The 26006-nt window shown below is 39.1% G+C and overlaps 1 protein-coding gene across 1 annotated transcript; it reads right to left on the bottom strand.

Annotated features, from left to right (window-relative positions):
* Positions 1 to 13764: 13764 nt before the first annotated feature.
* Positions 13765 to 20217, bottom strand: LOC124789985 (60S ribosomal protein L18). The gene is made up of 5 exons (XM_047257528.1): positions 20133 to 20217; positions 19924 to 20010; positions 19563 to 19769; positions 19251 to 19374; positions 13765 to 13985 (listed from the first exon to the last, which is right to left on the bottom strand). The coding sequence occupies exons 1-5, from the start codon at positions 20133 to 20135 to the stop codon at positions 13840 to 13842; spliced, it is 567 nt and encodes a 188-aa protein (XP_047113484.1). The 5' UTR covers positions 20136 to 20217; the 3' UTR covers positions 13765 to 13839.
* Positions 20218 to 26006: the final 5789 nt, after the last annotated feature.

Raw genomic sequence — 26006 nt, 5'->3', positions numbered from 1 at the left:
AAAGATCACTCTGAATTGCAACATAGTTACCGAATTAGTTTTCTGGAACTCGTTAAGTATTTTTGTTTAGAGATTGCTAAACAATGAGAAGTGCTGAGAAAGTCCTGCATTTCTATTATCGTTGACATGTTACACATTGATAATGTAACAACAATGCACAAATATAACAATAGAAAAGAACAGCATATTTGGACAATAATATGTAAGTATTGGTAATAATGGTATCGATTCTTTTGCATCGCATGAATTAAGCCACATGATCGCCTTGGACAGTTACAATATTGGATAGAGTGATAAATCACTAAAAATAGAACATTAAACAAACCAGGTTCAGTAAGCACTGCTCTCAAACGAGTTTCTGGATAGTGTATGAAAGAGTCAACAATAGCTGATTAGTTAGTTTTATTAAGTATCAGGTGAATTTACAGGTGTAATTACCGATAATAATAAGCTAGAACAATAAAATTAATAAAACTGTAAATATTAAGGAAAATGCATAAAAAAAGTTCATTTTCTGCTCTATGTAACACCTCAGATTTTGCTGTCCTGCCAAGGCACTTTACCAGCCTCACTTACAAAATAATTTGCCATTACATCTCTGTTTCTTATTGCTGACACACTTCTTCTTTCATCCAAGTTAGTTGCAGTCTCAAATCCATTCATAATAAATGTGTCTTCAATTTGGTGCCCATCTCTCTCGCGCACATAATTATGCAGAACACAACATGCTTTTGTTATGTCAACAGCAAAATCCAATTTCACATTCATGGCTCGCTGGAACACGCGCCATTTGTTCGACAATATGCCGAAGGAACATTCAACGTATCTACGAGCCCGTGACAAACGGTGGTTGAAAATTCTCTTCTCGCGTGTCAACATTTTACCACCATATGGTCGTAGTACGTGTTCTGAGAGTCCAAATGCTTCGTCACCAACGAACACATACGGTGTAACTATCCCAGTGGCATTTGGTAAGCCAGAGGGCTCTGGTACACTCAATGTATTTCCGTTCAGACGTTTCCACAGGGTAGATTTTTTAAAAATTGTGCTATCTGAATCTTTTCCAAACGAGCCAATGTCAACAAAAACGAATCTATAATCTGAGTCTGCTACTGCTAAAAGAACAATGGAAAAGAAGTCCTTATAATTATAAAACAGTGAACCACTCGTCTTAGGTTTGACCAACCGAATGTGTTTACCATCGATTGCCACTATGCAATTTGGGAAATTTGCACGGATTTGGAATTCATTGGCAATATTCTTGCACTCCTCCTCCGTTGGCTGAGGCAGACACTTGTCATGCAGGCAGCCCCAAATCGCACAGCACACTTTCCTCACTATGTCACTGGTTGTTGACTTGCCTATTCTGTATGTATAGTGCAGATCAAGTGACAACCAGTAGCCAAATACCTAAAACCAAAGATATAAATGTATAAAAATTACGTTCAATATTTAGTCATTATTTAATCATGTTAAAGATTTTAAAGTTACGTTAAATTTCCGTTTCTTTTTTTTTTCTCCTTTGTAGGCCAGAAGACACAGCAAAAGTGGCCTAACATTAGGGACTATTATCGGAAATATGTAAGGAAAGGAAGAAATCTGGTTCAGAATCAGTAAGAATATTAAAATACGTATACGCTGACCAGCACTGTAACATCCACGTGATAAATTTTTGGCTACAGTGCGACGAGATGAAATTATGCCTCTAACAGTTATAAACATTATCTATTCGACGTGTGAAAAACAGTGAAAACGATGATAAATATTAATTATTTATATAATATTCTATGATGTAATTGGACATATCGATGTGTATCATACAAAGACAATGATAATTGTAAATTCCTTTTATGATCTGCGTTTGTCTTCCTTTGTTTTTACCTTTTGTTGGTTGGCTTTTGTAGGTTGTGGACACATATCAAACTGAGGTCTGTTAAGAAATTGTAATTATTTGTTAATTATTACTTGAAAATAGAGTTCATTAATATTATAAATATGAGTGAATAATTATTTGTAACTTTAATTCCTCTCTCAGTAAGCATTATCTGTGTTAATTATTTCTTTCCGCTGCAACGAGCGCAGCCATTGATGATAGCGATTTATATCGTGTTTTTGTCTGTGTTTTCCCTAGAAACAAATCAAATGTTTGCTTGATGAAGTCTAAATAGAGCACAATACGAAAGTAGAGTTTATAGAGTTTAATAAGCATTTCAAATACTTACTTATTTGGTCTTACAATAGAAAGTCTCTATCAATTGTCTGCCGCCATCTTAACAATTATCTCAGCTGCAAATTCAAATTACGCAACTATGCAGACATAAATGCCGAACGTAATACGAATGTGTAAAAATAAATGTGCACCGGTGGTCCCAAACTCATTTTAATGAAAATAATTCGAATCAGATTAGTTCTTTAAAAACAGTACTCATAGCACGATCCTTATAAGAAACTTTTCTAGCTGATGTATGGAGCCGAAATTAATTAAGCACGAGTTGCGAAGAATATTGTTTCAGGTAACATATGTCAGTATTGTGCGCGGCTGATATTCGATGGTTTTAATGATCATTTTGCCGAAGATAACTATTTCCATCATAATCAATAGTTGTATAGAATCTGTTGTATGAACTGTGATTTAGCGACACACTTACACAACTTACAGACAACACTTTAACACGACGTTAACTTGGAGTTCTTTAGCAACTTGACCAAATCTTTAGCCGGGAGAAAAATTATTTAGTAATTACTCAATGTAATAAAATAAGATTTTCATTTTCATTTACAAATTAGTTAAATACCAAACCACTGAATAACACAGCGAACGCCACAGCACCTGTTTTAGAAACAAGAGATTCAGTTTCAAGTCAACCGGAAGACGAAATTCAGCACTTGGAACATCCTTTGGAATTTTCCCTGGCAGAAGACGACACCGGCAATCCAGTAACATCAGTTGATGCCTCAACACCTGAGCAGATTTCAGTAGGCTCATCAGTTCCACAAAAGAGAGAAGTGTGAAAACAGATCTTGAAGCTAAATTATGCAAATTTCTGGATAGTCCTCCAGTTCGTTCTCCGTCCGCTGAGGACGAAGATAAATGGTTTTTTGATTCCATGTTGCCCACGTTGCGTAAGTTTGATTTAGATCAAAAACTAGAATTCCGTATGGAAGTTTTACGCATACTTCAGCGCATCCGAAACGCTAAATCGCAACCATTTCATGGCTGTTACGCAGAGTGTCAGCAACCTATGCAACATGCACCAACGCAAGCAGTAAGCCCAGGACATTCCCAAACATTACATACACAAGGAAATATGTACAATTAGCGTGCAGCTCCTCAATTAGTGCAGATGCAGTCTCAACAGTATCGAGCTGAAAGAATTCTGACGTCTAGAGAACAATCGCCTTCTATTTCACCAGAGTTAATTGATTCTGACTCTTGAGTAGAGGGTTTTTGCAGAATTGTGAATTGAAAGGAGTTACTTTCTCTTTTCGCATGTCCATTCTGTTAATTTCATTTACAGTTAATTGATGTTTCTTATCCTCAAAAGACAGATTTACATGTAACATTTCATTCAATATCAATAAAGAAAAGAGAATTAAACTTGTTCGTTTATTGACCTAATCATTATCTTTTTTTAATTGAAATGAAAGTGTTGTTAAAACTAGTGCTAGACATTACTGTTTTTTTTAAAAAAATTTTAGCTGAGATAATTTTTGGCTGAGACAGGATACTTACACATTAGAATTCACTTACCTTAAAATTATAGCCAGCATTTCCATTGAAGGTATAGCGAGTCTCATGTTCGTGTCTTGCTTCTGTAATGCGCTTCTAATCGTGTGATGTAATTCATCGAAGCTTGAGAAAGACATTCGGAAATAGTTGAAAAATTTCATTTCATCCTCTCGTAGCTCGTTAGATATAACGTAAAACGCCCCTTGCAACAACCGACTACTCACTACTCGATGCACCCAGTACTTTCGGTGTATTTTTCTCTTTCTCAGTATTTAACCCTACGTATGCCACTACTGCAGTGTGTCGAGCATCCATCGCGACTACCAGCTTAAAAAAAAAAGGAGAGAACAATTCAGTCTATTTGCTTGGCCTCCTCGCGGCTACGAAGCGAACTATCTTCATTCTAAGAACATTTCGCGCTGTACTAGAATGAAAAGTGTATTTTTTTTCTCGTCTCTATTGTCATTTAATCGCAAGGTAAGCAGTTACCAGGTCGACTTTACTTTCTTAAAAATTGTGTTGATAATAGTTGTTTAATGTTTCGTGAATGAAACAGTGTAGACAAGAAAAAATGACACATACAGCAAATAGCTAACTCTGCACCTGAATCTGCAAATGTCTTTTTCTACTTTTAAAGTGATGAACCTCTTAAAGATGCAACGTTAACATGAAGTGTGACTGTAAATGCCTTCATAGACGACATGCGGAAAATAAACACGGCACAACTCTGCATTGTGAGCGAGAATAGCTTCGAGCGTGGCGCGCCGTAGGCAGCTGCGGCCAAGCGCAAATACACTCCTGGAAATGGAAAAAAGAACACATTGACACCGGTGTGTCAGACCCACCATACTTGCTCCGGACACTGCGAGAGGGCTGTACAAGCAATGATCACACGCACGGCACAGCGGACACACCAGGAACCGCGGTGTTGGCCGTCGAATGGCGCTAGCTGCGCAGCATTTGTGCACCGCCGCCGTCAGTGTCTGCCAGTTTGCCGTGGCATACGGAGCTCCATCGCAGTCTTTAACACTGGTAGCATGCCGCGACAGCGTGGACGTGAACCGTATGTGCAGTTGACGGACTTTGAGCGAGGGCGTATAGTGGGCATGCGGGAGGCCGGGTGGACGTACCGCCGAATTGCTCAACACTTGGGGCGTGAGGTCTCCACAGTACATCGATGTTGTCGCCAGTGGTCGGCGGAAGGTGCACGTGCCCGTCGACCTGGGACCGGACCGCAGCGACGCACGGATGCACGCCAAGACCGTAGGATCCTACGCAGTGCCGTAGGGGACCGCACCGCCACTTCCCAGCAAATTAGGGACACTGTTGCTCCTGGGGTATCGGCGAGGACCATTCGCAACCGTCTCCATGAAGCTGGGCTACGGTCCCGCACACCGTTAGGCCGTCTTCCGCTCACGCCCCAACATCGTGCAGCCCGCCTCCAGTGGTGTCGCGACAGGCGTGAATGGAGGGACGAATGGAGACGTGTCGTCTTCAGCGATGAGAGTCGCTTCTGCCTTGGTGCCAATGATGGTCGTATGCGTGTTTGGCGCCGTGCAGGTGAGCGCCACAATCAGGACTGCATACGACCGAGGCATACAGGGCCAACACCCGGCATCATGGTGTGGGGAGCGATCTCCTACACTGGCCGTACACCACTGGTGATCGTCGAGGGGACACTGAATAGTGCACGATACATCCAAACCGTCATCGAACCCATCGTTCTACCATTCCTAGACCGGCAAGGGAACTTGCTGTTCCAACAGGACAATGCACGTCCGCATGTATCCCATGCCACCCAACGTGCTCTAGAAGGTGTAAGTCAACTACCCTGGCCAGCAAGATCTCCGGATCTGTCCCCCATTGAGCATGTTTGGGACTGGATGAAGCGTCGTCTCACGCGGTCTGCACATCCAGCACGAACGCTGGTCCAACTGAGGCGCCAGGTGGAAATGGCATGGCAAGCCGTTCCACAGGACTACATCCAGCATCTCTACGATCGTCTCCAGGGGAGAATAGCAGCCTGCATTGCTGCGAAAGGTGGATATACACTGTACTAGTGCCGACATTGTGCATGCTCTGTTGCCTGTGTCTATGTGCCTGTGGTTCTGTCAGTGTGATCATGTGATGTATCTGACTCCAGGAATGTGTCAAAGTTTCCCCTTCCTGGGACAATGAATTCACGGTGTTCTTATTTCAATTTCCAGGAGTGTATATATCACTCGATTACTCGAGACTGGAAAGAGATATGGCTTTCCTTCCAGTGTTAAGAAAACCAGTTCATTATCAAGCTGTGATATCAGGCTCTAACATGCGTAAAAATAAATTTTTTTCGTCGATTAGTTTCCTCACAATCGAATGAGAGAGATTGCGTAGCGCAGAACACGGACGAATTCCAAAACAGTGGTTTTTAATTTTTTACACGAAAAGTATAAGTTTTAATGATAAACTAACTGCATGGACGGATGTAGCTTTCCTTCGTTTACATGAAACAATTTTTTTCGAGACAAAATAGATGATTAGTTATTTGGCTCTCCGCACGAACATTCCGCAGCTAGCCGCATGGCTACAGGGCTCTGCGTCTAGCCGCAAGCCGTCGACCGTTGCGGAAACAATCCGCTCGTGTGACCCCGGCCTTAAGGTATTTATTAGGACCTTGGCTAAAGCCATAATATCCCTCACCTAGACGTAAGATGGTGCAGACTGTCTACAACTGCCAAGCCTAAACTGTGAGCAGTGCAGTGCACATAACATGTTTTTGGTTGTACATCCAAAACTAACTTTTTTAGTCCTTTGTTGAACTTACCTCTCATATTCGAGGCACCATCGTAGCACTGTCCTCTTTAAGTTATCCATTAACAAATCAAGACAAGCAAAACTTCTTTTAAAATACTAAACAGAGTTTGTGATTCAGTGCTGGGGGGGTCGTGTATAAGCCAATAAAGCCCTCGACAATGATTACGGAATCAGCGACAATACGAATACAAAATGACACTTTTTCTTGACTCAAAGAATAATTTGTTTCATCAACCATAATAGAAAAATGTTCATTCTTCTTGACTGAAGCCAATACCTTTCTCAACACAGACTTTCCTAGTAGATCAATGATCTCATTTTGAATATCATGGGACATCCACTTGCACCGCGAACCCCCTAACCAATCTTTAAACTCAAGTATGTCATTCTTTCGGAGCTCCAACAATTGAAAAAAATTTAGAGTTTACATCTTCATGCCCTCGAATTGCTTGTCCTTGTCGGCATAGAAACTGCACGGTAGTAAAAATTGTCTGAAGAGCTAAACGGCCTTCTTCATATTACTATCTTAACTGTTAATTCCATTGGGGGGGGGGGGGGGCACTCTTCGGTTAGTGGTAGAATTTAGTTTCAGAACACCTTTATGAATAAACGTATTTTCATAAAGAAAATTATTCCAAAGCGTTTTTCCAGTTAGAAAACCCTAAGAAAGTAAGTATTTTTTTTTGAAGAAAATTGTAATAGACTTAGCATCTGTCTCTTTGCAAAAAACTTATTTTGATAATTGCTTCATATTCTAGCCATGTATATTTAATCAACCAAGACTTCTGAAATGATCTTCCATTACCGGATTGTCCAGGTTTCAGCTGTGAACAATTCTCACCTGAAGATGACTAAGCAATTGACGCCAGAATAATTGTTGGAGGTTGACATGCAGTATCAACAACTTCCAAGCGTGCCTTTTTGGTAACAAATTTATCCATTGCAAACTTAATTCATAATACACTAAGAGACTAAAAAACGAATAAAATATAGTCTTATAAAATAGTCAACTAGACACTAAAGCCTGAACACTAAACATGTCTGCATCATGCTCTGAACTAAACAATCCACACTGAATGACTGTGACAGCAGGATGGGCTTTATACAGCCGCAGCATTGTAATGTCTCTTAAGCGTCAAGGCGGCGCGAGGCGGAGGGTTCCAGTCGCTTCTGCTCCAGACCTTTTGATGTCGCCACAGCTGCAGCGCTGGCCCGCCAGTGCCAGACTTTACCCGAAGGTTCGCACACCGGAAGAAATTCTAAGTGTGCATGCACCACCGCAACACTATCATGATTCACACCATTCGTTTTCAGTTAACCTGCTTACTACTGTAATAATTATTTGTTTACATTCATTACTGACTGTATTTTAAAAGGTAACAATCGTCAAACAAGGAAAATAAAATATCAAACATAATTTTGTGATTTTACAAATCACAATATAACTAATAATTTTCTTAAATTATTGGGAGGCTCCATCCCCCCCCCCCTTAACCAAGAGGCAAGAGGTGTTGCCCTACAGTGTCAGTATTGGCTCTTGAGCAAAAAGGTTTTACAAGCACTGCTGTAACAGGAAGAATAAATACTGTTTTCTAGCCTTTTTGTCTGCGTTCTTTATCTCGAAGGAAGTGAGGGTGAGGGGTGTGTGTGTGTGTGTGTGTGTGTTTGTTATTTCAGAAATTTGTATCTGCGTAAAACATCTCAATACTGACACTTGAATCCATTCCACAGATACACTAAGCATTTAAGAATTGGGATTTAGGTCCATGTAGTGCCAGATTATCCACATAGCAAGAGCTAGCAAATGCCACAAGCCCCGTGCCTGAGCATAAAAAATTTATGAAGTTAGATATGAATGGTATTCCACCTATCATCCAGTGGAAAGACAGTGGTGTCCAAACCTACAATGAGTAATAATTTTAGCTCATTTGCAAAAGTGAGTGTGTCTTAAGTTGACAAGAGCACAGGAATTCCCAAATGATGTTCAGGCTACTCTTGATAATGAGCTAGAATACTGTACTTTAAATCTACTATTACAGTCATTCATTACTTCTAAGTGTGTTTACTTTCCTTACTGTACTTTTGATATAAGTAATGGTTGTTTTCATGCTGATAGGCTTTTATCGTGTGGTGTGTTGAGTTTTGCAGTTCCTGCGTTTATTGTGTGTTCTCTTTGACAGTCACTGTGGACTTATAGGGCACAATACTACTGTTTAATAACTGTAGAAGATAATAAATTATCATATATAAAAACAAAGATGAGGTGACTTACCGAACGAAAGCGCTGGCAGGTCGATAGACACACAAACAAACACAAACATACACACAAGATTCAAGCTTTTGCAATTATCAGTCTTTTATCTGATGATAAAATGTTATCACTGTACTTAATTTACTTCCAAATACAGAAAAGATTTGTCACTGAGACACCAATATTGAGCATTTGAAACTACCCATATGGTGGTTTAGGATTGGGTGTCAGGTTTCACATTGTGCAGCCATCCACCCTGGTGGACCATTGTTTGTGGAAATGTGAGAAAATAGTTACAGAACTGTGGGATCACGTCACAGTGGAAACTACTTAGATTATTAGAATAATAGGCAAATTTGACTTCTTGCCCAAAACACATATTCGTGCAAATAAACAGACGTATGTCATTTGCTGAAAACATGTGACGAATTTATCCCTCTAAATGAGTCATACATACAGGATCATATTATTTACGAATTTAAGAAACGCAAATAAACTTGCCTGAAGCTAACTAGGTTTTTACATGAAAATAACGAGATTATCAAAGACTGTCGCAGGCAAAACTACAACAATGCCAGTAACATAAATGAAAAGCACTGTGGCTTAAAAGAATGAATTAAGATAAATAAATACGCCACAGGCATTCACCAAATTTCATTACCACAGTTTTTCCACTTATACCTATTGATGGTATCTTATTTTGAAAGCACCAAAATAAACTATTTCAAAAATTCAGATTTGAAAAAGTTGTTGGACACAATGTGGTCAGCCCGAGCAGATGCTACAAAGCCACTTATCTGGTTTTACCACTATCAAGCAAATTTTGGATAGCATATCTAATATCATGGACAAAAAAGTAGTGTCACAATCTGGCTTACAGACTACTTTCAAAAATCAACTAGTCGGAAAGGAGATTAATGACTTTCTTGGAATCAAATTCTAGAACGTTTGTCAAGTGATTAGCACTTCGCTGCTGCAGTCTGATCAAACCCTTAACACAGGATACACTGTTTATGCATCACCCCAGTTCCCAGAACTCCTGAAGATAGACGTTCACTGTGGATATTGTATCACAGACAGTCCCTTTAACTGTTCAGAGATGTCACTAAATCCACCCATTGATGTAAACAACCATGCATGAGCAGCGCCTATTAGATGAAAGGGGTCTGACAGCCAATCAGTTCGTCATTTCAACAGGAAGGAGGTACACGGCTTGTGTTGTCTGTAGTTCAAACATGCCTAGATGGTCAATACCGCAGTTAGTTTGCATCTGCAGGAACTCTCAACACGGGAAGTACCCAGTCATCTCTGAGTGAACCAAAGCGATGTTGTTCAGATGTGGAGGAGATACAGAGAGATAGGAACTGTCGGTGACATACCTCGCTCAGGCTGCCCAAGAGCTACTAATACAGTGGATGACAGCTACCTACGGATTATGGCTCAGAGGAACCCTGACACCAACGCCACCATGTTGAATAATGCTTTTTGTGCAGCCACAGGACTTCGTGTTATGGCTCAAACTGTGCGCAATAGGCCGCATGATGCACAACTTCTCTCCCGACATCCATCTTTGCAACCATGACACCATGCACTGCAGTACAGATGAGCCCAACAAAATGCCGGATGGACCGCTCAGGATTGGCATCTCATTCTCTTCACCGATGAGTGTTGCATATGCCTCCAACCAGACAATCATCGGATACATGTATGCAGCAAGGTGGAGGTTCCCTGCTGTTTTGGGTTGGTGTTATGTGAGGCCGACGTACGCCGCTGGTGGTTATGGAAGGCACCATAACGGCTGTATGATGTGTGACCGCCATCCTCTGACCGATAGTGCAACCGTATCAGCATCATATTGGTGAGCATTCATCTTCGTGGATGACAATATGAAATCGCTCTACTAGAGTGGCCAGCACGTTCTCCAGACATGAACCCCATCGAAGATGCTTGGGATAGATTGAAAAGGGCTGTTTATGGACGACATGAGCCACCAACCACTGAGGGATACACACCTAATCGCCGTTGAGTAGTGGAACGATCTGGACCAACAGTGCCTTGATGAACTTGTGGACAGTATGCCACAACGAATACAGGCATGCGTCAATGAAAGAGGACGTGCTACTGGGTATCAAGAGGTTCCAGTGTGTACAGCAATCTGGACCACCACCTCTGAAGGTCTTGCTGTGTGGTGGTTTTGAAATCCAGGTGTTCCTTTACTGATTATGTGCTGTCTGCATTAGCTAAACGCAAGGAAGTGAACCATTAATTGACTATTTGGAATACTTCAGCAATTAAAGTCTGACAGCAAAAGGAATCTTGAAAAGAACAACTGTTATTAGTGCTTATCCAAATGATTTGGAAGAAACTTTCTGGCAGATTAAAACTGTGTGCCCGACCGAGACTCGAGCTCGGGACCTTTGCCTTTCGCGGGCAAGTGCTCTACCAACTGAGCTACCGAAGCACGACTCACGCCCGGTACTCACAGCTTTACTTCTGCCAGTACCTCGTCTCCTACCTTCCAAACTTTACAGAAGCTCTCCTGCGAAACTTGCAGAACTAGCACTCCTGAAAGAATGGATATTGCGGAGACATGGCTTAGCCACAGACTGGGGGATGTTTCCAGAATGAGATTTTCACTCTGAACGAGAGTTTAGCGAAAATTTTTCTCCGTTTGAAAATCTTTGCAGACGCCTCTTTAATACATTACATTCTGAACGAAATTAGTCATCTCAGATTTAAAATTCTAGTCAATTGCCGTCTTCATTTCTGACTGTCTCACTATTAGGCATAAGAATAATATGAATATAAACATGACATGATATGTATATTCTTCCACGTTTGCTGTTGTCTCACTCTAGTTTCGTAGTTTAATAGGCAGACAGGATTTAAATGAGATAGCAACAAACACGAAAGAATACATGGCAAAATGTTTATATTCGTATTATTCTTATGGTGAAGAGAATAGGCCTACTGCATGTGATTCAGTTCATAAAAGTTCCTATTAGCAACCATCTCTCTTCACTGGTAGGAAAAAATTCAGAATGTAGATTGGCCATATTGACAAACATCCCAAATAGGCTTGCCAGTCGGATTTTTGTAGTACATTGAAATGCTGCTACATTCGAAGATGAGCAATACGGAATTTGTATTTACTTCATTGGATAATGTATGAAAATGCAGTGGTCGAAACTCAGGACGGAGAAAAAGCTCATTTTCCACCTTTTTTGAATTTATTTACTGACACACAGATTTTGGCGCCAGTATTTATCTTTGTGCCTGCAAAGCATGCCTGGGTAGCGTTAGTTGTGGCGACACCTACCATCAATTTTCAGAACTTCTGCTTACTTTGCACTTGATTCTAAGCCACAGGCGGTTTTTTGGATTAGAAAAACTAGAAAAAAGTGCGGCTTAGATTCGAGTAAATACAGTACTGTTTCAGTTTTCTACATGACCTAAGTTCTACATGAGACACTTATAAAAAGCAGTCAACAAGTTGACTCCATATCCAGTTTATGGTAATGAGATACTTTCACTTGCAACATGTTGCCATTGTGTTTCAAATACACCGCAGAAGTTTCACTGGGAAGCCTCTATATATCCTCCATACAGCCCTGATCTAATCCAAATGTGATTTCCATATTTGTGGAGCCCTATAAAAGGCACCTGAGGCTGTAGATTTGCTTCAGACGAAAAGGTGCATGCCTGGGTACAATCATGGGTATGTACACAGTCATGTCTTATCTCACAGTGGGATAAGTATTTAGTTAGGGTCATTACTTTTACCATCTGCCTTGTTTTTATGTATAGTTTCTCCCACAGTCAAAAAATGAGACACTTAAGATTAATCATTTCGAGATCCCTCACTCAAAATTCAACAAAGCTTATAATCATTAGACAGCTGTATCTCCACATAAATGTCACATTTGATGATTCTTCCAACAACCATCAATTCAACTGCTGTTCACCAACCACTCTAGGATAACAACTAGTACAAACATTGTCATCACCTACGGTTTTGTACCTTTCCACACAATTGTTTTTGACTGAACATTACAAATGTTGACAGTTATGGATTTCCTGATAGGAACGCAATATTTAGCACACTGCTAAACTGCATGATGTGCAACTTAAATCATATGAAAACTGCCAAAATCGTTTTGAAACACTGAAAGATGGAATCACCTGATTCGGATACCAAGAAATAAAATCCATCAGGCACATTTCAGATATCACTGGACGTTTACTCAAATTCTTAATCAGTACAAATTTCTCTTACCTTCTAAAGCTCCTCTTCTAGAGAGAAGCTCACAGTATCAGTTCTAATTGCCAGATACAATCATGGTTCCGGAGGCAATTATGTAGCATTCTGTTTGAATAACATTATATGGAAAGCACCAGATCTTACTGGGAGTAGCAAAAGTTGTGATTCTACTACAAGACTATAAAGTAAGTCAACAATGTCTCAAAAATAATTAGGCGAATAAAATGAACCACATATCAGAACTAAAGAACACAAAAACTTAATAGAATCTTAAGTGTGGTATAGCAACAAATTGCTGTCAACATCTTGGGTATTAAGGGACATTCACACATGAGGACTCCGTGACAATATGCTCCTTGCAAAAAAACTATTGTTGCAAGCCAGAAATATAACACACAGTATGTGTAACCAATGACAATTTGGAATTCCATACACATGAAAACAGCCAGACAACCTAATCTCCAGAAACACAATCAAATTTGTTGAGTATTAGATAAACTATTTCATTTGTAGTTCTACATATTCCTGTTTTCATACCTACCAGACAGTTTCACCTACCCCCCCCCCCCCCCAACAAAAATAAATAAAAAAAAAAAAGAATAATCTATCTGCCAAAGCAAACCTGTTTCTCTCAATCACACAGATAATATCTTAAGCATACAAAATTAAGAATACAGTATTCTAAACTACAAAAACAATGAGCCAGGTAAATTTTTGTTTTCCTTGTTAGTTTCACAGGGTCCATTATTTTATTTCAAAATAATTAACAGTAGATGTCCACAAGCAAAAAGTAAATTACAATTATTTTTTGTAACCACAGCTGCGCCTGCGTCCTCGAGCTCTCTCGAATTTTCGACCCTTAGACCGCACGTAGGGCTTTGTATGACTGTGGGGCACACCAGGAGCCAAACCAAAGTGCTTTACAGCCTCTCGTGCATTTCGGCGACCTGAAAGTGAAAGTCACAGGCATTTATTCCACTATGAACAACTACTGTTTATTATGTAGTTCTTGCCTAACTTATCTACAAAAAGAAACAGATCCTAACTAAACATAAAATCATGACAAGTAAATTTCTCCTAACTTACTACCACCAGTACACACAATTTACTGAAAGATAAGGAAATCCATACTGTGGGGATAGGGAAAATAGAACATTCAAAATTTCCAGCAAACTAATGTAAACTTATTGAAATCTAGATCAATTCTTTCAAAGAATAAGATAGCAGTCAGCCACTATTTATATGCACAAACAACATAGTTGGTGCAAATGTATATCATTATCAATAGTGGCCGATTGCTGCTGCCTCCTTGAAATAATAAACATACATTTTGTACACAGCCACATTCTTAAAATGTCTGTTTTCACAAATAGTATTAACTGAAATCAGGTTGTGTGTGTTAAATAACAGCTACTGAAACCAATTTTTGCTAGGATACAAGCAGAGAGTATGAACTGATTATAGAAACAGTTATAAACATCCCACACCAACACCACTTCACCAGATACCAGTAATAAGAGACATATTATGCCAAGCGAAAAATTGATGAATTAAACCTTTTTATTTCTATGCAGTTCTGACAAAGACGATTTGTCGTGACTTTCAGCTTTCTTTGATTTAGTTTAAATTGCAACACCTAAACTTTTCATGCCAATTAAGACCATAGAAGCAGGGTCTTTTCCAAAGGTACTTCCGTCCAAAAATAGATTCTGGTAGTTGGAGTCCGAGGTTTTTGTTAATACTGCCTTTTGCATCTACACTCTGCAAAGCACAGTGAAGTGCAGGGCAGAGGGTACGTCCGATTGTACCAGTTATTACGGTTTCTTTCTGTTACATTCACATATGAAGCGCAGGCAGAATGAACTGAATTCTTTGCAAGTGCAGTAACTATTCTAATCTTATCCTAAGATCTCTATGTGAGCGATACATAGCAGGTTGTAGTATATTCCTAGAGTGATCATTTAACCCTTTTGACAATGCATTTTTTGTAGCAAGTGAGTGAAGATAACTTTATTGCAATCCTATTAGAATTGTGGTCAATTGACTATTTTTATAATTTAGGGCCAAAAACTATGATGGTACATATACTGAAGAGCCAAAGAAACTGGTACACCTGCGTAATATTATGTAGGGCCCCCGCAGGGACATCGATAATGTTCATGTATGGGGCACTTGGTGGCCAGTGGAAGTGTTTAAATTTAGAATTGTGTTTCTGGAGCCACTCTGTAGCCCTTCTGGACATATGGGGTGTTGCACTGTTCTGCTGGAATTGGGGTGTTGCACTGTTCTGCTGGAATTGCCTAAGTCCATCAGAATGCACAATGGACATAAATGGATGAGGGTGATCAGACAGGACACTGATGTTATGTGTCACCTGTGAATGTCGTATCTAGACGTATCAGAGATCCAATTGCACTCCAACTGCACATGCCCCACACCATTAGAGCACATCCACGAGCTTGAACAGCTCCTGCTGACGTGCAGAGCCCATGGATTTATCAGGTTGTCTCCATACCTGTACACATCCATCCATCCGATACAATTCGAAAAGAGACTCATCTGACCGGGCAACATGTTTCCAGTCATCAACAGTTCAACGTCAGTGTTGACAGGACCAAGACGAGGCATAAAGCCGTGTATCGTGCAGTCATCAAGGGTACAAGAGCAGGCCTTCGGCTCCGGAAACATATCTATGATGTTTCATTGAATGGTTCACAAAATGACACTTGGTGATGGCCCAGCACTGAAATCTGCAGCAATTTGCAGAAGGGTTGCACTTCTGTCACACTGAACTATTTTCTTCAGTCGTTGTTGGCACCGTTCTAGCAGCATCTTTTTCCGGCCGCAGTCAGTGATTTGATGTTTTACTAGATTCCTGAAATTCACAGTACTCGTGAAAGGGTCATATGGATAAATCCCCACTTCATCACTGCCTCGAAGATGCTGTGTCTCATCACTCATGCACCTTCTATTACACCATGTTCAAACTCATTTAAATCTTGATAACCTGCCATTGTAACAGCAGTAACCAATCTAGCAACTGTGCGAGACACTTCTTGTCATATAGGCATTGCCGACCGCAGCGCCGTATTCGGCCTGTTTCCATATCTCTGTATCTGAATACACATGCCTATACCAGTTTCTTTGGCACTTCAGTCTGTATCACCATGGCAGCTTTGTGAGATATTAAAACTATGGTGGTAGATGGATTTCCCTTTTGTGAGCTGTTATGTGTTGCCATTCCAAATAAAAAAATAATACCCAGTGTTTTCTGTTATTGTTTTACACATTCTTTTACTTTAATTAAAAAATAATTGTTACCGATATTAACATTTATTTACCAACTTAACCATCCAGCACAGACTTTATTTATGTACCACACTTAATCATGTAGGAAAGATATGAACTGATGTAGGTCACAATAATGTATACTGGAAAAGCAAAGCAATACGTATCGACAACAGTAGTGACCCCACGACAAACAGAAGCTGATTGATTGTAGCTGTTTTCATGCACCTGGTTTAGTGTACTACCACAAGATGTCAGGCATAGACAGATGTAAGATATGTCCCCAAAAGCTTTGGGACACTCCCAAGTATAACTTCCAGGGACCACAAATGTCAGATTAATTTTGTGGTAAGTGTACTTCCCAAGCTCCTGCCAGGAACTATACTTTGGTGGTAACCATACTTCCCAATAACCGTTAAAACACCATTGTCTGGCGGGATATATTCTTCCCACAGTCCTTAAGGCTATATTTCACAACAGACACTACAGCTGGTGCTGCAGACTGCCGCTAGATGTCAGGAGGGTAGAGAAGTGGTAACACAAACTCCCGTAAATGCTGTAAAGAAATATATGTAGTTTGAAGTATATCCCCACAGCCCACAAAAGTGCTGGCAGGTCGATAGACACACAAACATACACATGAAATTCAAGCTTTCGCAACAAACTGTTGCCTCATCAGGAAAGAGGGAAGGAGAGGGAAAGACGAAAGGATGTGGGTTTTAAGGGAGAGGGTAAGGAGTCATTCCAATCCCGGGAGTGGAAAGACTTACCTTAGGGGTAACACACACACACATCCATCCGCACATACACAGGCACAAGCAGACATTTGTTAATAGTCATAGGATACTACATTTTTTCGTTTTGTGAAGTGCAAAATTTTACACTTCCAAACATTTAGAGCATGTTGCCAATCACTACACCAAGTTGAAATCCTATCATGATCTGAATGAATATTTATGCAGCTTCTTTCAGACAGTGCTTCATTATAGATAACTGCATCATCCACAAAATCCTGAGGTCCTTAATACACAATATGAAGCACACCCAGAGATACTTCTACATCTGACTGACTATCCATCAAAGATAACAGTGTCCTCCCGACTAAAAAGTCCTCAATCCAGTCACAAATTTTACTTGATACCCCATATGATCGTATTGTTGACAATAAGCATAGGTGTGGCAATGAGTCAAATGCTTTTCAGAAATCAAGAAAACTGCTCACCTTTTGAAAATATTCTAATCTAATGATGTACTTCATATTCTTAAATTTTGAAAAAACATTTATTGTTGTTAACAATTTCTTATACAACATTCCATAATTGTTTTGAATTTTTCAGTAAAACAACACAAAATCAAATCTTAGTAGTGAATATGGCTTTCTGCAAAAAATATCATACTGCTGAAGCCTGAGGAGGGGAGTAAACGCTTTTAATGCCTAATCCGAAATTTTCCTATCACGACTGAAGTTCAATAACCATCTTCAGATCTGTATCGCATGCCGCAAACATAGCCTAAGAAAATTATGTACACTCAAATAGATTACAAAAACCCTGTACCGAAAAAAATGGGGAGCCAATTAAGTAAAAACAAACATTTGACAAAGCCACTAATGGTGTAGTACAAACTATGTTAATGCTTATCAGGTAATATACTGTTCAAAATAAGAAGGGGCTGTGAATAAGCACTGGACTGCATTGTGAGCTGCAGTTGTGCAACAACATGCATTTGTAAGTACCAAAACAATAATTGTACATAGTTGAAAACTTCACTACGAGTGAGCCAGATTGTAGACCAGCAATCTCAAAAAGCTTACTCTACATCCAAATGGATTTTAAAATATAAAGACAATAATGGTTGTTTGGTGTGGGGGTTAGGACCAAACAGTGAGGTCATTGGGTTAGGAAAGGATGGGGAAGCCATTTCAAAGGAACCAACCAGGCATTAGCCTGAAGTGATTTAGGGAAATCATGGGAAACCTATAACAATTGGGGAAGATAACTTTAATTTAAAAAAAAGGCAACCCACATTTGCCAACAGAACTGCATTGAATCTGTCAGAAAATAACACCAAATTCGGCCACAAAACTATTTCCTATTCCTACAAACATATATGGCACGGATTTATTCACAGTAGAATAAATGACTGAATTCTGCAGTAGCACATTTGAAAGTTTGTGGTCAACTTTCATTTAAATTAAATGCTACACTGCACATTGCACAGCTGCTTTACACCCATTTGCAACTTGAGACAATCTGTCATCACAGTATCTTGTTTGTTTTCTTCCACCCCTCACAGCAGGCATTAACACTGCCCTGAAGAAACATGAGCAACAGTTTTGGAAGTTACCTGTTGCAACTGTCACTATGTCAAAAGTTAACTAACAAGCAGTTTTGATCAGAGTATAAAAAGATCTAAATACACAAACATATGAAACTGGTTAAGTCTGGTTGCTCTAACAGTAGATTGTCATACTATGTGTAATATGACAAGCTACCATCACACCACCAGACTTACCAACATCATTCCACACAAAATCATAATATGCAATTTTAAATCTTCCAGTATTATAGAAAAAGTTGTTTGGGCCTGGTAGTCTATCATATGTTTCAATCGCATTATTTATGTTATGATCACTTGTATTTTAACCACATCCAGCTGGGAAGCCAAGTATTAAACTCTTGTTTCAACAAAGCACACAGTGAGTTATTTCTTGAAGCTAGTGAATATTTAAAGGCATATCAAGTCCACCATCAGTACATCAACTGAAAAACATCAGAGCTATTGCCATATCTTTAACACCCATAATTCCTACTGTATCACGTGCCACAACCATGCCCAGTGTTCCAAGTTCAAGCTAATAGAGAGTAACGATTCAAGACAAGTGCGTGGAAAGCGACAGAACAGATCCACAGCATATACTTTACCTTGCATCAGAACGGTCTTCTTTCCAGTTGGTGCACGAAGAGCAAGCTGATCAAATGTAATGATTTCACCGCCAGCTTTTAGGATGCGTGCACGTGCCTTCTCAGTCACTCTTAATGCACAAATCTGAAATGAGGATCTCATAACTATTTGAAAGATATGCACGATGAACAATATCACCATGCAGATACACTCTCACATAGAGTACTCAAGTTGTTTGGGACAATGTCAAAACCAACAGAAAAGCCAATTACAGTAAGTTTGTAGAATAAAACTACTGTACACACCATGTCAAATTGTCTCAAGGTACTTACTGTTAGTTTTGGAACTTCAAATATTCTGTCATCATTCGTAACCGTTCCTACTACAACAGCAATCAGGTTTTCTCGGCCAGGCTTCTTCATAAAACGCACTACTCTTGCGAGCGAAATAGGTGGCCTATTTATTTTTGACATGAACAACCTCCGTAATATTATCTTATTGAACTTCGCTTCCGTACGTCGAGCGAGATATCGGTACAACTGAAACACAGAGCCATTTCTTACAGAAACTTGTATCACAAATACGTCACATTCATAATCGCAAGAAAAACGCGCGTTTCTTTTAAAGGCTTATATCACAAATACATCACACTAAACAACACAGAACGGGCAGGAATACTGATTAACATCTTACCTTAACCAGAAGCCTAAGGTATACATCTTGCGACTTCGGTTCAGTGCGCCGAACCTTGCGGTCCCACTTGTGGTTAATATCAATACCCTGCAAAAACAAATACACAACTTATAGCAAAACAACCTATATCTCACAATTTTGAATATATTACACGGTGAAGTCGATGTAAAATGATTTTTGTAAATAAAGAATGCCACATGTCCACCCACCATCTTCACAAACCGGAAAGAGGCATCGACACAATGACGACTTGTGGGTACGCGAAATTCAAAGATATCACATTGTAGTAATCGCTTCGACCAATATCTATGGTCGAAGAGTAATCGGCGTGTACAGTTACAGAGATGTTATTTGCGACGAATGTCATTTCGACCTTCTGGCAAATTAAAAAGCTTATAGCAGGGAAGCTTGTAAGTACCTTTTTTCAGTTGTTTGATTTAAGTTTATGAGCAAGATGGCCAATGAGCGAGATACAGGCAATTTCTTCGTCCACTAAAAGAACATATTTAAGAGGAAATAGTGTCAAGTTTAAATTTTCTTTGTTTTGTATACTTGCTGTAGTGTCCGTTCTTGTCACACAACTGAATATTAGAGTCCCAGCAGAGCTTGTTCTTGAAAAACCTTGTTCTTTAGCTGAAATCCCGATAATAGTGACATAACCCGAAATTTTACATGACAAAACACAAAAAAATTCTATTCAAGTTTTCCTCATAGTACAAAATTAGTTTAAAAAAGACAGCTACTAGTTTCCATCAGTGTCTATTGTCGCAATAAAAGTGTAATTAAACGTTTCTAAATCGTATTTAACTAACATTTCGTATTGTTCACTATTTAGATTGACGCGATCAAGGTCAAAGTTTTCCTAGTTATAAACGTTTAAAAACCTGACCAAACACGCCTTATAAAGTAAATTTTGCTTTTAAGCCCGATCCACACGCAACGATCTGTCTGCGCAGACATCGGCGCAGATGCCTGTACATGCAAAAGATCGCTGCAAATGTAGTGTGTTCACACGACACAAACTCCAATCTACTACTCGCCCGCCATCTGTCGGTGTAGAAAAGAAATATCAGTGGCAAGCGACTACGATCCCCGTAAACGTCAAAAATTTAATTCAGTTATTTTGAAATATAGAAATTGAGGAAGTTCTGTTGTGGCCTGTGTTCGCAACTTGTGTTGCAAAAAACATTCAGACCAACCGCAGGAAACAGAGAAAGCGGTCAAAATGGTGTAGACAGTGGCTGCTAAAGCGAAAGCAGTTTTCTCACGTAAATTTACTGCGAGAGTTGCAGGGCGAACCTAACGACTGGCGAAATTATTTGCGGATTATAATTGTCTCTTAAAGCTTGTAGCCCCTCATATTATGAAAAAAAATACTTGTATGAGAAGGTCAATTTCTCCTCATGAACGGCTGGTGCTAACATTAAGATTCCAAGCAACAGGAAGGAGCTACAAGGACTTCGAATTATCAACTGTAATATCGAAACAAGCGTTGAGTGAAATAATACCCAACACATTTGAAGCTATTTACGCTGTCCTGAAGGATGAGTTCATGAAGGCAAGTCAAGTAAATTAAGTCTGTCAAGTTACAGATAATATTTTTGCTGTTGTAGACGTGTTTGAAACACAGTAGGCCTATGCTATTAGAGATTATATACCTACATGGCCAATGAGCTATGGTTTTTGTACTTTGTTTCTGAGTAGACATTTTCAGTTCGCTACTGTGTAGAAGCAACCTGTTACAAACTTTTGTTCCAGGATACAAAACTCCACTCTGAATTCCAGACAGAGATTCGTTATCTGCCTGAAAAGTTTTCCTTGTACTACTGTGGTTGTGAATACTGTAGTTAATATCTAAGTTACTATTGTTATGAACCACATGTTAGGTAGTAAAACAAGTGTAATAATCCCTCTGTCCAGAACACACAGTTGCAAGACCGTCCAATATTATCTTAACACAATCTTCTGACTGCACTTTCTTCAGAACAGATAGGGCATGCTTTTTCTTATTGCTACAATGTCACATAAGATTATGGCATAGGAGAGTACTGAGTGGAAGTGTGCTAACAATCCCTGTTGCAGGTAAAAAAAATTACAGAGTATGCATTAGGAACATTTTGACTGGGGAACAGGAAAGGAAAATCTGTGCCCTTCAGGCACAGTTGGAGGATGCAAAGAAGGAACTGATAAGGATCAAGGGAGATAGGAGGAAGGAGGGTGGTTGGGATCTGGCAGCTGGTAGGAGGATAGGAAGAAAGAGGACGTGATCTGACAGTTTTATCATCAACACCAAAAACAGGTATCTACCACTGCCATAATTAAGTGGAGAAAGGCCTCATGTAGAACGAGGAGCACGAAATGTGCAGCACACTTCAACTGAGGCCACGAAGCCTAGGAATGTACAAAATGTTAGGAAGAAGAAAGTGCTGGTGCTAGGTAGTAGCCATGGGCGAGGTGTAGGCCCTCAGTTACAGGAAAGTTTAGGGGCAGTATACCAGGCCACTAGTATCTTCAAGCCAAATTTAGGGCTAAGTCATGTGATAGAGGACCTAGGGTCTTTATGTAAGGACTTTACAAAAAAGGGCCATGTAGTGATAGTGGGTGGGGCGGGAAACAGTTTGGACAGGGATGAGGCATATGACATAGGTGGTGACCTGGACAAGATAGCTTCCCTCATTCATGGCACCAACGTACACTTTGTTGAGCTGTTCCAGCGTCATAATCGACCACACCTTGATGGAGCTGTGAGGCGAATCAATGTGGCGTTAGGGATGGCTCTGAGGACAGCCAACTTTGTACATGTTTCTCTGGTGCCCGTCGGGACTATCAACAAATGGTGTTTCACTAGGCATGGCCTACACCTAAACAGGACTGGGAAAGGAAGATTGGTACAGCTGATTCATGAAAGTATAAGGGTTGGATCTCGGGCGACACATGGTTCCCCTACCTAAAGAGTGTCTCCATCAGTTTAAAAAGTACTGAAACAATCACTCACAAGACAGATTTTAACACTTCAAATATCACACAAACCAGATGTCAAAAAAAAACATACCATTGGAAAGAGTAACATGGGGAATTTCACAGACTTAACAACCCTCCATGAAAACATGCAGTTAATAAAAAATAAAATACAACTATTAGAAGTTGAGCTCCAATCTCTGAACTGCACAATAGTTTGTATTACTGAGCAATGGTGTAGAGACAAAGAAATTCAACATGTAGTATTATCACTGTATGAAAGGGCAAATTAAGACATTACCTCAGTACAGTAAGTGAAGACAAACACTTTGAAATATCAGCTATTGAATTAACAGGGCTTGATATCACCAAGAAATTAATCATTTTGTGTGTGTATGAATCTCACAGTGGTAGTGTAGACACTTTTTTCAAGAAATTAACAGAAGTTTTAGATAAAATCTCAAGTACAAAGGTCAGCATAACTTTGTAAGGAGACGTTAACATCAACACTAATATCATAAATGAATCCAGCAGCACCTGCATAAATATCCTTCAAAGGTTTGGCATGTCCCTATTGGTCGACAGTGCAACAATGGCTACTAAAATGACTGCATCAGTAATTGACCATGTGGCCACAAATATGGACTGGGAAAAATGTGATGTAGCTGGAAAAGATCTCGGACTATCAGACCATCTACGTCAAATAACAACAGTAAAATCAGGTATTGAATCATTCCCTAAACTACAAGCCTACAAACAACATCTGTCAGAAATCAAAATAAATGATTTTTCAAAAGAACTAGAAAACCAAAGCTGGGATGAAGTGTATAAGAAAATCAATGCGAATATGAAATTCTCTAAATTCCCCACATTGTTTAAACTGAGCTTTGAAAAGGCATTTCCAAAAGTATGCATGTCTCCATCAACATCTCACTAAAACAAATGCATAACAGCTGGTATTAAGAAGTTCTCCCAAACACATAAACACCTCAGTTCCATGAAAAAGTTTCACAACGATCCAGAATTCTTAAATATCTATCATAGATACAAAAAGATCAATAGGAAGGTGCTGATTGCTGCAAAAAAGTCATATAATGACAAAGTAATACATAATGCAGAGAATAAAAGCAAAGCAGTCTGGGATGTTATAAAAAAGGAAACGGGGAGAGGCAAACAAATGCAGAATAACATACTGCTGATGGAGGGGGATAAGGTAACAAATGATCCACAACACTTTGCACTTTGTAAACAAGCATTTTTCAAGCACTGTGGAGAAATTACAGCAAAAATTCCCCAAAACAAATATAACACCTGTAATAATGTTGCACTAAATACAATGATGTTATTTCCAACCACAGAGAACGAAGTCAATAAAACTGTTCAAAAACTAAAAAATAAAAAGCCAGTAGGCTTAGATGAAGTACCAATGCATGCACTGAGACAATGCATAGGGATTATACAAGGCCCCTTAACAAATATAATAAATGAATCCTACACATCAGAGAAATTTCCAGAGCAGCTAAAACAGGCAAGAGTTGTACCTTTGCTTAAGAAATGTAATGCAGAAGACATAGAAAATTACCGACCTGTTTTCCTTCTGTCAGCATTCTCAAAAATAATAAAAGCAATTATGAAAGACACATTAATGAATTATCTGAATAAATACAATATTTTAAGCAAATCACAGTTTGGTTTCCGAAGTGGCAAAAATATGGAATCTGTCATAGTAGAACACACAAAAGTTGTACTTCATGCGATTGATAAAGATGAGTGTGACACAGGGATATTTTTGGATATTTCTAAGGCGTTTGATACAGTCAACCACAAGATTCTATTAAATAAATTAGAAGCATTAGGAATACGAGGGCTAGCTAATGTCTGGTTTCGATCATACCTAGCAGATAGGGAACAAACAGCAGAAATAAAACATACTTCAAATAGATATAAACAGTTAGTAAAACACTTATCAGAACCAAAATACATTAATATAGGGGTTCCGCAAGGTAGCATATTATGACCAATAGTATTCCTGATATACATCAATGACTTTCCCAGTAGCGTTACTCATGGCAAAAAAATCTCTTTCCTGATGCCAGCAATATTATAGTCACTGAGAAAACAAGAGATTTCCTTGCCAAGAAAGCAAATGAGACCCTCAAGAAAGTTTACGACTGGTCAGTAAGCAATAAAGTGACACTGAACATGAAGAAAACTAATGCAAAGAATATCAGTTTGAAGAGGAAAAAATAACAATTTTAAATTAAATGTAGATGGCAACTCTATAGACCGTGTAACAAATGCAAAATTTCTAGGAACAGATACTGATTCTCAGTTGAAGTGGGGTGAACACAGAAAGGTACTTGCAAACAGAATGTCATCAGCATGTCATGCCCTTAGAATCCTATCATCAGTGTGTAACATGCAGAGTCTTTTTAGTTACTTATTATTCATAAGTACACTCAAGTCTTAGCTACAGCATTCTTTTTTGGGGAAGAAATGCACACAATATTAACACAATTTTCAAACTTCAGAAATGAACCAGAAAAATAATAACCAAAAAATACTATTTGAGCTCATTGTAAAGATCTGTTCGAAACACTGAGGATTTTAACTGCTCCATGTGAATACATTTACCAGTCAGTTGTACACATCAAAAATAACATTGGTAATTACTGCCAAACAGTTCTGTCCATGACCATGCAACAAGAGACAGACTCAACTTACATGTAACTAGAAAAAATAAACATAAAACTCAAAACAGCATTTTCTACCAAGAAATAAAACTGAACAATAAATTACTTATTTAAAAAGGCAGCTAAAAAGTACATGTTATACAATACATTTTATACATTGAAGGATTACTTAGATAAAACAGAGCAGGGGTTTGATAAAAATGTTATAAAAATAAATAATATAATAATTATTATAAAACATCCAACATTCCACATAACACCTTCACTTGATGTTTTTTCCATCTTTTTTCCTTTCTAGAAACACTCTCCCCTCGAGCTATGCATAGCACAATACGAACACCTCTTTCTCTTTCGGAAGTCAACATTTCACTCATTATGGAGGGATGCTGACTCAGTTTTTCAGGATAGCAAATGGAAAGTTGCGGTACAGAA

The sequence above is a fragment of the Schistocerca piceifrons genome, chromosome 3 (genome assembly GCF_021461385.2).
Source record: "Schistocerca piceifrons isolate TAMUIC-IGC-003096 chromosome 3, iqSchPice1.1, whole genome shotgun sequence".
In the NCBI taxonomy this organism is placed as follows: Eukaryota; Metazoa; Arthropoda; class Insecta; order Orthoptera; family Acrididae; genus Schistocerca; species Schistocerca piceifrons.
Note: the sequence above shows the minus strand (reverse complement) of the source record. Positions and strands in the feature narration are given on the sequence as shown.

Coding starts and splice junctions, on each gene's coding strand:
- LOC124789985 (XM_047257528.1), bottom strand. Junction 19,375..19,562: donor TTGAAGTTCCAAAACTAACA/GTAAGTACCTTG, acceptor TCCTCATTTCAG/ATTTGTGCATTAAGAGTGAC. Junction 13,986..19,250: donor GAAGACCGTTCTGATGCAAG/GTAAAGTATATG, acceptor TTTCACTTTCAG/GTCGCCGAAATGCACGAGAG.